The sequence below is a fragment of the Lathyrus oleraceus genome, chromosome 7 (assembly GCF_024323335.1).
Source record: "Lathyrus oleraceus cultivar Zhongwan6 chromosome 7, CAAS_Psat_ZW6_1.0, whole genome shotgun sequence".
Lineage (NCBI taxonomy): Eukaryota > Viridiplantae > Streptophyta > Magnoliopsida > Fabales > Fabaceae > Lathyrus > Lathyrus oleraceus.
The window spans coordinates 188389425-188401658 of record NC_066585.1 but is presented as its reverse complement, the minus strand read 5'-3'; the positions used below and the strand labels follow the sequence as shown (position 1 = coordinate 188401658).

General features: G+C 36.0%; 1 protein-coding gene and 1 pseudogene across 1 annotated transcript; one reads left to right on the top strand and one right to left on the bottom strand.

Annotated features, from left to right (window-relative positions):
* Window positions 1-498: 498 nt before the first annotated feature.
* Window positions 499-2479, bottom strand: LOC127102820 (ubiquitin carboxyl-terminal hydrolase 24-like; annotated as a pseudogene).
* Window positions 2480-8214: 5735 nt separating this feature from the next.
* On the top strand, window positions 8215-11454 carry LOC127102819 (zinc finger BED domain-containing protein RICESLEEPER 2-like). Its single transcript, XM_051040150.1, has 6 exons — window positions 8215-8315; window positions 8479-8491; window positions 8613-8649; window positions 8812-8867; window positions 8959-11023; window positions 11107-11454. Exons 1-6 carry the CDS (start codon window positions 8215-8217, stop codon window positions 11160-11162), a joined length of 2328 nt encoding a protein of 775 aa, XP_050896107.1. The 3' UTR covers window positions 11163-11454.
* The last annotated feature ends 780 nt before the right edge of the window (window positions 11455-12234 follow it).

Below are 12234 nucleotides of genomic sequence, written 5' to 3'. Positions count from 1 at the left end.
CAAACTTATCGAGAATCTTCTTCAGACATGTCTCTTGAGATAAACATAAACTCGATTGCTTTTTGGTTTGTACAGGATATGATGTTGTGACTGAAACAGACCAAGAAGAGAAAATCCCCATAAGAACTTGAAATCTTCAAACTTCAATTGGACCATGCTATACTGACATTTAGCAGCATCCAATGCATTGCCAGTTTGAGTTGCCTACAGAATGAGAAACTTATGCTGATGTTGCATTTCTCTCAATCTCTCTCTTTGGCCTAACCTCTTAGCAAATCAAAACCTGAAAACTTCGTGATGGCCAGTGGCGTATTCAGAACCCTCCACAACGCGGCGGCTTGTACTGCAGACCTTGCGCGGTCGTCGGCACCGTGGAGGTTGGCGACGGTGTACAGCGCAAACGGAGAGATGAGACTTGAGCATTAATGGCTACAAACTGGTTCATATACTCAGAAATAAATCTTTCTTGCTGGTCTCTATAAACTGGTTCATATGTTTTTTTCTCGAGATATTTATATGTAACGCTGTCAGGAGGAATAACACCGTTCTTTCCTCCAGCTTCAACTACCATGTTGCACAATGTCATTCGTTCTTCCATAGTTAAACTTTCAACGGTTGCCAACAAACTCCATAGATTTGTAAGTTGCACCGACCACAAATATTTCACCAATAATTTGCAGAATTAAATCCTTTGCAAGCAAATAACTTGGCATTCCTCCATCCAATACAAATCTCAGAGTTGGAGGCATTTTGAGCAAAAGCTTCCCTGCTTCCAAAACAAAACCAACATCAGTATTACCAATCCCTGTTCCAAATTGACCAAATGCTCCAGCGGTACAAGTGTGAGAATCAGTGCCCAAGGGTTGAATGGAGGCCATAATTTCGATCGCCAGGTGTTCCTCTAAAACTGTCAAACCCAAGCTGATCTCCAAGCCATCTTTAGAAAGATTAATAGGTGTGAAAGCCTCAGAAGATGCAGAATCATTGCCAACCTTGTATGTGCCAAAACTCAGATGTGAACACTCAGCATCCAAAGCTTGTAAGTGATTTGGAAGAAACACTATATCGTCAAAGAATGGCGCTTCTAGGTTTCCTCATTTGAGATGTTGCCAAATTGTCCAGCAGTTAAGGCAAATACCAAGTCTGGATTTTTTAGCAGTCTTTGCCTTTCTGGAGACTGATGTTCGGTACCCTTCAAGAGTTTCTGGTGCAGAAAACAAGTGCAAGGCATCCTCAATGGTGTGAACAACATCATGATGAATATCAAGATGAAGCAAGCGATATGGTTGAACAATGGCAAATCTATTTCCTTTAGTTCTAACCAAACTTTGGAGTTGTCCTCCAAAAAATATCATTTAACTCTGAGGGAATAAAGCTTTGAGTCCTTGTAACAACAGATTTATTCTTTGGCCCCACGGTTTCCCACCCATCATCTTCCATGGAAGAAACTAGAAAAGATTTGCTACCATTAAGACTTGAAGACTGTCCTTCAAGCTTCAGTAATTCATCATGCATTTGATCCATAACAAAGCTCAGAAATTCCTGAGCATCTTCTTGCCTTGGTCTTCCTGAAATGCTATTTGACACCCCCGGAGTAAAAATTTTCAGAACATCTTCAAACATAACAGGGCAAAAGTCCCGTCCAAACTCAAAAGAATACATATCTTTCTTCTTTAATTTTATTCCACTTGGCATGTCAAATTGAGTTACAAACTCAACAAATTCTTTAAGCGTGGGATAACCAACCTTAGGAATGTTCCGAATTCTTAACTCCTGCAAAAGCTGAACAAAAGGAGAACAAACCAAGAGAGCCTGCACGGTTGCACTAAGGAAGCATAAATTCTCGGAGTTAATAAGTCCTCGAGGTAGCAGTTCCTTTACATGCATAACAGCATGCCCATTTGGTGCCTTATTCAAGTATTCATCAAATAATTTGAAGTATCGTCCCCATTGCTATTTTTTTAAGGCACTCTTCAAACTTTCAGTCCCTGAAGCGTTCGAGCTCAAATTTGCAACATGGTTCGCAGTACCATTTCCATCCAGTAGTGCGATAGAACTCATATGGTGTTCTTTAACATTGTTTGCGCTAGTGATACTTGAGGGACTGGGCGAGAAATTAGTAATACTTCCATTCTCTTTTACAATTTCGTGGGCCTTAGGTAAGTTAGCACCGACACCGCTCACACCATTAAGTTTATGAGAATTAGGGAGAGGAATCTATCTTGCTAAACACACAATCACCTACCAACTGATCCATCAAATCATTAATCCTCTAAAGTGGATACTTGTTCTTGATTTTCATTCTATTCAGCTGTCTATAATCGACACACAACCTCATGCCATCAATTTTCTTCTTAACTAGCAACACCGACGTACCCCACGATGAAACACTCGGATGAACAAACTTCTTCTCAAACAGATCTTCCAATTGCCTCTTTAATTCACTAAACTCTAAAATATACATTCTATAAGGTGCCATCGAACACCGGACTAGTACTAGGTACTAAGTCTATAACATTCAACTTCACCCTCTGGCAGTAAATCATCGATATCATCATGAAACTCTTTGGGAAAATAACACACCACTAGTAACTCACTGTAAGACCCCAATTTTGGCCCTAAGATCCCTCATGGCATCATAACATTGCATTTGCAAAGCGTCAAGGATCATAAGCATCTTAGTTCCCCTTGCCTTTGGGTGGGACCTCTTGTGAGTGATTTGAGATCACCAAGCATGCTTAAATTGTATATCATTGCTTTTCTCATTTTATTTACTAACCAAAAGCACAAAAATATGTCACTAACATTTCTTATTTGCAGCTTGAGCAATCACAAAGTCTAAAAGCTTCTAGGAGATCCTTTGTGCAATGAAAAGGTCAAAAGGAGATGAAAGCAAACATGACAATGGTTCCCAAATCTCTCATCCATCAAATATGCCTCCCTAGTATCTCAACTCATCATTTTTTATCAAAGCAAGTCAAAGGATTTGAGGTTTGTTTCCCAAGGAAACCCTAATTCATCTGATCATCAACAATGCCTTGCTCATGAAGCAACCTCAGCCCATGGTCAAATACCATCAAGGGAAGTTCTTTAATCCATTATTCCATGCATATTTGAACTTATTTGAGTGCCCCCAATCATCAATTCATCAAGATATGAGTTTTTGACTTGAGAAGTTGATCAGTCAATTCATCTGACTATTTTGAAATGCACTGAGACCTAACTTTTTATGTGTTGGTCAAATGGAGATTATCCCAAGATAAAAAATGTTCTTAAGGAAAATATGAACAACTTTAATGTTCATCAAAAATTGATTTGAGGCTTGGAAGATCATCATCCATTCCAAGACATTATAGGTCATTTTGACTGAAACCCTAATTTTTGGTCAACTTCCCAAGAACATAACTCATTCATTTTTTATGATTTTGAGGTGGAACCAAATGCATTGGAAATCGTATTGTGTCTACTTAAAATGTTATGTTGAGCAAAATTTCAAAATCTCAAAAGAAATACATGTGATAATGCAAAACATTATAGGTCACTTTGGGCCAAATGCATTGAAATGGAAAAAAGTCCAACTTCAAGTGCCCATAAGTTCTTCATTAAAAATCCAAATGATGCAAACTTTAAGTTCAAATCGATTGTATTGAAAATATCTACAACTTTCATGTTGAATGTTTTATCATTTGGAGCTTGCATCATTGAGACAGAAGGGCTTGAACATTGACCAAATTTGGAAACTTCACTCATGCATGTTTTGCACCCTACACTTTAAACTCAAAATTCACTAATTTCCAAGGCCCAATTGAAATTTTGATCAACATATCATTTGTTCCTTATGCAACAAGCTCTCTAACCATTACTCACAAGGTGGCATTTGGAGTTTGGAAGCACCATTTTCGAAGGCATGAAGATTAAGTGCATTTTGTGAAATTCAATTCAAATTGCCATGCATGAGCTATTTATACTTCTTGTACACGTCCATTTGCAATTCACATGAACTCAGTAGGTTGCTTCAGCCTTCATTGGGCCTTCTACATGATCACATAAGCCCATGCAATGAAAAATCCATTTGCCATGCACACGAGTTAACTCATGCACTCAGCCCTTTCCAGCTATAAATACATGTGTTATGCTTCATAATTCTCCAACCTGAAGGCGCCTGAAATGCTGCAAGAGTGAATCCCTAACCATACCAAAGGAACAAAGTTCATTTTTCTTCAAAAACTCAGATCTGAAATTCAATTGCATTTGGTTGAATTTTCAGATCTAAAGTTCCTAAACCTTCACCATTTGATCTATTGGAGTTCTGTTTTGCAAAAGGAATCAAGGAAAGGGACTCAAATCTTCATAATCCAAAGGTTTTGATCAACTGATTTTTGCTTCGAATCTCCTTATTCTTTGATCCATTGGCCTTGATATTGTGTTGTCTGAAGCCCTCTCTATAGAGGCATCATTATTGAATGCTTAATTGTTGAAATCGAGCAAGTTCAGTTGAACATCACCAAACTTCCATCTTTGATTTCTCTCTTAATAGGAATCTAGAGTGGAAGTGAGTGGTATAGGAGTGATGTACATCACTTCACCTTTCGAATGGTGCCTGGATTGTCCATTTTAGTGAGCATTTGAATCTCTGCATTTTTTGACCTTCGTCGGAGCTCACCGGAGAAGGCGGTGGCGCTGGCCACCGTCTCATTGTCAGATTGATTATGAGTCATTGATCTCAATCTCCAGATCTAATCTCGTCCCTCCTTTGTTATGACTTTTTATATTGCCTCGTGTGTCTCAGTTGACTAAGGCATATGGTGGAAGCGCGGTCAGAGGCCGTGTGATGTGCCAGCTCAATTAATGAGACTGGATCCAACGCCTCTCCTTTTTTCATATTTTCTTATTTCTGGTTTTATTTTCTTTATTTCCTTTTATTTCAAAAATTCATATCTCTTTTATTATTGGTCCAAAAAATATGGGACCAATTGCATTATTTTTCTTTTAATTTCTAGTTTCTAAAAATGATTTTTAATATTTTTTATTTTACCATTTGCTATTTTTTAATAATTTTCTCTTTTCTGGTCATTTTTAATTCATTTTAAATAGTTTTTGATATTCAAAAAATACAAAAATATTTTTCTAACCCCTTTGAATGATGATAGGTCTATGAAAAATATTCTCATCAATTTATTAATTGATTTGAGATTTATTTGAGATTTTAGTTCAATTAGGTTATTTTTATTCATTTTTAATTGATTAAAAATAGTTTCTGGCTTTTTAAAATGCTGAATTTTTTTGTCAAACTTTGTTTGACCTTGTTGAACTTGGGATAATTCACTTGGACTTTTTAAAGTTGATTTGAAGTGAATTTGAAGTTTGACCTTTCTTTAATATTTTAATTCAAGTTTATTTTCAAATATTAAAAATGCCAAAAATATTTTGTTTATTTCTTGCCTTCCAATCTTCATCCCACTTTTGTTTTTATGGTTTGACCTTGATCTTCCCTATCTTTGGTCAACATTTATGAATTGGTACATTCCTTTTCATTTGATGCACTTTATTTTCTTCATTTTCATTATCCATCTTCTTCTTCTTCTTTTTTTCTTTTTTTTTGATCAATGAGTTAAAGGTTGATAAGTTAGCATTGATTAAGGAGGTTTAATCTTTCTTGATTCAAATCTAATTCATCTTGATCAAATGATCAAGTGAATGGCTTTGCATTAAGGATAGGTTACCTTCTAAATCATGCAAAGGACTTAAACCAATACAAGATCATTTCTCTTCCTCTTTTTGGCATGGCAAGTTATTGGAACTTGGTTCATTAATCAAGACTTCTAACTTGTGTTGTTGCCTACATTATTATTGACCGGCCTCAGATAGTTGTGACTTCTACATAAGTCCAATTACGATTGCTTAACATAGCGCTAAATTTGCCTTATGGCACACTAACTACTAACACTAACCATTAACAATTAACATTTACTTTTTGCTCTTTACTTTTATGCAATTTACTATTCTTGTACATATTATTCATTTGCTTTTTCCTTTGCTCATTTGAGCACATGTTTATGTTAATGCAATTTGCCTTTTGCTCACTTGAGCACATGATTGTGTATATATTATTGTGCTTGTGCTTTTGTTTTGTTGTGGACCAAAATGCAAAGAAATGGACAAATGGACTTAGTTTTCTAGGACTTTCCCTATGTGTCATACGGTGAACCGACTTGGGGTGTTTTGCTTTTTATCGCAATGTCGCGGATAGCAAGAGTCGCCACCGACTTTTCTTTTATCCAATAAGGAAAGGTGGAAAAGAACAGGAAAGACCTCAATAGATTTTGGGTTCGGGAGGTACATTATACAAAGGGAAGGTGTTAGCACCCTTTGTATCCATGGTTATCCGTGGGCTCTTAATTACTGGATCACTTATATTTTTGTCTGAAAAAGTGCTTGTGAACGGCTTAGAAAATGTTTTGAAAAGAGAGTTTAACTTTGTAATGATTCTCGTATGAATGTATACAAAGTGGTTATCTCGTTTAGTTTTGAAAGTTGTTTGAAAATATAACTCGGTAATGATTCTAGTATGAATGTATACCAAGTGGTGATTTTCCAAAAGAGATTTTGAAAGGTGTGAGGTGTTGAAAATATTTTAGGTTATGATCCAGTAATTGAGAGTTATACCTTCCTAAGGTCGTTATGAACGTTTCCTATCCTTATGAGGGTAAAACTGTCCTTACTATTGAGAAGTAAGTAGTTTTATCCTTTGGATGTTTAAGGGTCATCGTAGGGTCATCGATAGGTCATTGAAGGCAACAGTTGTAAGGATACCTTAGCATTCGAAGGGACGATCATCATTTAACCGTAGGCTACACCGAAGGGTCATCGAGGGACAAAATCGTATTTTCGAAGGCAACATCCGAGGGACCATGATTTATTTTATGATGATTTAACCGAAGGGTCGTTGCTAAGTGTATCCCTACATTCGCGGGACATGACCGTTATACCGTAATATCATAAGGCAAAAGAGAGGTCCAAGATCACATATTTAAAGGCCGCATTTTAAAGTTAATTAGGTGATTATGATGAATCTCCACATTAAAATCAATACATTAAAAATAATACATTAAAATTAATTATTAAAATTAATTATTAAAATTAACACATTAAAATTAATTAAGCAATTTAGGGTGAGCCTCCACAAGGGTATCCCACTAATAAAGTGGAAGACCTAAACGGCGATCTTTTTTCTGGGACATATGAACCTTTGCAAAATTCAACAGACGGGTTAGCATACCAAATCCGGGTGCAATCGAGGATTACACCGTAAAAGAAAAACAGCAGCAAGAAAACAGTGTATAATTAACATAGAATCGACCAGATACGCATAAGACATAACAAACAAAATATTGGCGGCTGCCCTTGTTCGCCTCTGCTTCGCCTAGCGAAGGTCTAGCGAACACTCGCTGCGTGCTCGCTTAGCGATGTGCTAGCGAGCGGCTGCGGGTTTTGAATTTCAGAACAGTATGACTTCAACCTGCGGCATGGCTTATGGCATCCAACACATAATTATATGGTTCAGCATTCACAATATCCAGGCACACTTAAATTCACATGCAAAACCTCAAATATGTTTATGAATTCAATTATATTATCACATGCAAGTTAAGAACATAAAGCGGTATCACATGCAAATTACGGAAATAACACGATAATAGTAATGCAAACCTGTTTGCAATCGAATTGCAACCTTGAATTGGCGAGCCGGATTGAGTTGGGCGGCGGTAGCTTCGGGGCGGGGAAGTGGCCTTCAGGGTTTCTTCACTCGGAACTCTCTAAAGTAGCCTCCAGGGTTTCCGTGCCAGGGTTTCTGTCCGTCTTCCTCTGTTTTTCGTCCCCCCTTTCATTACTGAAGTGCTGGTATTTATTAGGGGTGTTCAGATCCAATCCAATCCAAAAAAAAAACCAAAAACCGAACCGAAAAAACCGAAATCCAAAAAAACCGATTTTTTTTGGATGTATTTGGATCACCATGTTGCATAACCGATCGGTTCGGTTCGGTTTACGGTTGGCTTCATGAAAACCGAACCGGTCCAAACCGAACCGGTATTACTTCCATTTACTCATCCTATTAAATTAATTATGTTAGCCACCACTAATTTCTCTAGAGAATCTCAATCACTTCTGTAGTTTCCCTATTCAGATTTTGAATTATACGCAAAATTAAATACAATGAATGCTATTCATTGTTATTATAACCGCAAGAAATTCAATTTCGGCTCAACGTTAAAGTTGAATCATGGCCTTTCTTCTTCTTCAGTTCTCTATTTAAGGTCTGTATCTCCTCTTTCAATTTCAATCACTTTTCATCAAAAGAAAAAAAAAGTCTAAATCAACATTCATCTCAATTAGTTTTCTGAATTATACTATCAGTAAGCAAGTTTCTTAATTTTTTTGATTTTGTCTTTTTTGTACTTTATACTTTTGTTCGATCAGATTTTCTAAAGTTGTACTAATTTTTATCCTTTTGTAAAGTTGTTCTAATTTGTGTTGTTGAAATCTTATTTAAAATTAACTTACTTATGTTCTAAATTTTATAACACTAGTTTACTAAAAATTATTTTCATTAGTTTTCTGATGTGAAATCGTTTCATGTTGGTTATAACAGTAACAAATTTTATTTAGTTTTTCATAATTTCTTCAAGGTCTATTCTTTGTTAGTTTTTCATATTTTGTTTCATAACTTTTTCATAATATATTCTTATTAGCTTTTTTTACAACTAGCTGTTTATACTTTGTTCTAATTTTAAGTTTGATCTATTTTTACAGGAATGAGCCAAACTGATCCTGTAACTCAATCTGATATTGTCAACAACGTTATTCAGGTATCAAAAATTAATTTTAAGTGGATTATTTTACCTTTGAAAATGTTGGTTAATGTTACAATGGTGTAATATTGTGTTTCCTATTTTATAGGCTGAAACAACTGAAGCTCCACCTCCATCGGTACAAAGTAGTGAAACAAACAATGATGAAGAAAATGCTAACAAGAAAAGAAAGGTTGGAGAAGCTTCCAATGATTCTAATGTTATAGCTGGAGATTCAGGTAACAGAAAACCTATTAAATCTAGATCTTGGACTTGGGAACATTTTACAAAAATAGGATCAAGAGCTAAGTGTAATTGGTGTGATGTAACATATGCTGCTGATTCACAAAGAAATGGCACTAGTAATTTAAAACACCATTTGCTGCATCAGTGTAAGAAGTTTCCAAAAGAGTCTCTTGATCCCACTCAACAGACTCTTGTTCTTCAACAATTGAAAAAAGAAGATGGGAATGGATCTGGTAGTGTTTTCACTGGTGTTCATTTTGATGCCGAGGCATGTAGGAAAGCTTTAGCTAGGATGATTATTGTTGATGAGTTGCCTTTTAAGTTTGTTGAGGGAGAGGGGTTTCTTCATTTTATGAGTGTTGTGCAACCTAAACTCTCAATTCCTAAAAGGATTACAATTGCTAGAGATTGTTGGGATTTGTACACGAGTGAGAAACATAAGTTAAAAAGTGTGCTAAATAAATCAAATCAATGTGTCTGTCTTACAACTGATTGTTGGACATCTGTTCAAAATTTGAGTTATCTTTGTCTCACTGCACATTTCATTGATCATGATTGGAAAATCCATAAAAGGATTCTGAATTTTTGTCCAATTGTGAATCACAACGGAGTAACCATCGGCAAAAAAATTGAAAAATGTTTGGAGGAATGGCTAATAGGTAATGTTTTCACCATTACGGTTGATAATGCTAGTTCTAACGATGTTGCTATAACTTACTTGAAAAATACAATTAACGATTGGAATTCTCATCCATTGAAAGGGGGACATATGCATGTTCGCTGTTGTGCACATATTCTGAATCTTGTGGTCCAAGATGGGCTGGAAGACTATCATTCTTCAATTAGTAAGATTAGGAATGCTGTTAGATATGTTCGTGCATCTCCGGGTCGTATGGATAGGTTTAAAACTTGCATTAAGGAAGTTAGGTTACAAGAAAAATCAATTGTTCAGTTGGATGTTTCCACTAGGTGGAATTCCACATATATTATGCTTGAAAGTGCATTGAAGTTTCAAAAGGCATTTAAGAGATTGAGTGAGAAGTGTGCTGATTTTGTGCTGATGAAAGATGGTATTCCTAATAAAGAGGATTGGGATAATGCAAAATGCTTTGTTAATTTTTTGAAAATATTTTTTGATATCACAAAGAAGGTTTCAGGTAGTACTTTTGTGACCTCTTCTCAATATTTTAATGAGCATATTAAGATATTGACTACCTTGAACGGGTGGATAGAATTAAAAAGTTCAGACAACTTGCTTGGAATTATGGCTGAAAATATGAAAGTTAAGTATGATAAATATTGGGGTAAGGTTGAAAAAATGAATATGTTGATCTTTGTTGCTGTTGTGCTTGATCCTCGACATAAGATGCAGTTTGTTAGGTGGGGATTGAACAGGGCATATCCAAATGATGTTGCTGTATCTTTGTATAAAAAAACGGAGGAGACATTAAATAAAATATTTGAGAGTTATAGGCTTTTCCTTGGTAACGGTCAAACTGAAAATGTTACACATTCCACTCAAGAAGTAGAGTTGGTAGAACTTAAAGCACCAGAGGATGCATTTGCTTTAGAGGTTGAGATGGACATGAATCTTAATGAGAGCATGCAGAAAAATGAATTGGATTTGTATCTCATGGAGAATTTGGAGAAGAAAGGTCCTGGTTTTGATATCTTGAATTGGTGGAAGGTGAATTCCAACAAGTATCCTATTCTTGGTCAAATGGCTAGAGATATATTGGCCATTCCTGTATCTACTGTAGCTTCAGAGTCTGCCTTCTCTACCGGAGGTAGAGTGCTTACTTGCTATAGAAGTTCTCTTACGCCAAAAACAGTTGAAGCTTTAATTTGTACACAAAATTGGTGTAAATCTTCCCCGGTGTCGGTGGATATTGAAGAGCTTGTGGATGAGTTAGAAAATCTGGAATTAGGTAATTTACTTATAACTTATATTATTTTTTGTTGAGCATTGTTTATCTTTTATATTGAGTAATATTTATCTTTATTTTTGTAGAACTTGCTCCAATCCCACAATTGAATGAAGGTGTATCTGATATAGACTCTGATTAGCTTTTGATATCTGAAAGAATTGGGTAGATTGTGAAGCTGGAGCAATTGCAGGATAATTATTGTGAAGCTGGAGCAATTTCAGGATAATTAGAAAATTTTAGATTTGTCTATCAATGTTGCAGGCTGTGATTTTGAAACTATCAATTATGCTGTCATTGATATTTTTCTTGAAGTTTTATTATTATATTCACTTTAATGCAGCTTTGGTATGTTACTGTCATATATATTTGTCATATATTTAATTTATATTACAAGTCTCCCTATAAGCACTAAGTAAGCAGGTCTCCATATAAAATATTTATTACAACAATGTCTATTTCGTTGGGATAGATATTGTCCATATATTATAATGAATCTTTGCAACAATGACATCAAATAGCCATATAATATGAAAATTAGATATTGTCTTAGTAGACGTTGGAGGCATAATTGTAACTGGTATTGAAATATATTCGTTTTAAATTTCACAGTGTTGATTTAAAAACCGAATAAAACCGATTCAACCGAACCGAAGTAAACCGTATAAATTGGATTGGATTGGATTGGATTTTTCTTGTTGTCATCCAAAAACCGAACCAAACCGTATGCTTTATATATTTTGGATCGGATGATATTTTGTCTCAAAACCGATCCAAACCGGACCGTGAACACCCCTAGTATTTATAATGCTCTTTTTCATGACCTAGTGGGCTCAGAATGAAGCCCGAAATTTTTTGTTGTCTGTCAGCTTCGCTAGGCGAGCTGGTAGCGAACGTTTGCTTCGCTAGGCGAGCGTGTAGCGAACGTAACGTTCGCTAGGCGAGCGTGTAGCGAACAGGCCAGTTTGGGCCATTTTCTGGATCGGGCCGTTCGCGAGTTGGGCTTTCGTTCCTTTGAGATCAGTGTCATAAAAATGATTCGGAATGCCTTGAAAAATGTCTTGAAATATTAATGGGCAAATTTTGGGGTATGACAGCTGCCCCTGTTCAATATTCTTGAACCGAGAGAGTTAGAATGGTGTGTACCGTTCGTGGTCTGGAGGTGAAAGATTATTGAACACTAGAATGCCCCAAAAATTTGCACTTGCCAATTA

Excerpts from the sequence above, each read along its gene's own strand:
- LOC127102819 (XM_051040150.1), top strand. The coding sequence starts at position 8,215 with ATGAATGCTATTCATTGTTATTATAACCGCAAGAAATTCAATTTCGGC. Across the intron at positions 8,650-8,811 it reads GTTTCATGTTGGTTATAACA|GAATGAGCCAAACTGATCCT; the intron begins GTAACAAATTTT and ends CTATTTTTACAG. Across the intron at positions 11,024-11,106 it reads GTTAGAAAATCTGGAATTAG|AACTTGCTCCAATCCCACAA; the intron begins GTAATTTACTTA and ends TTATTTTTGTAG.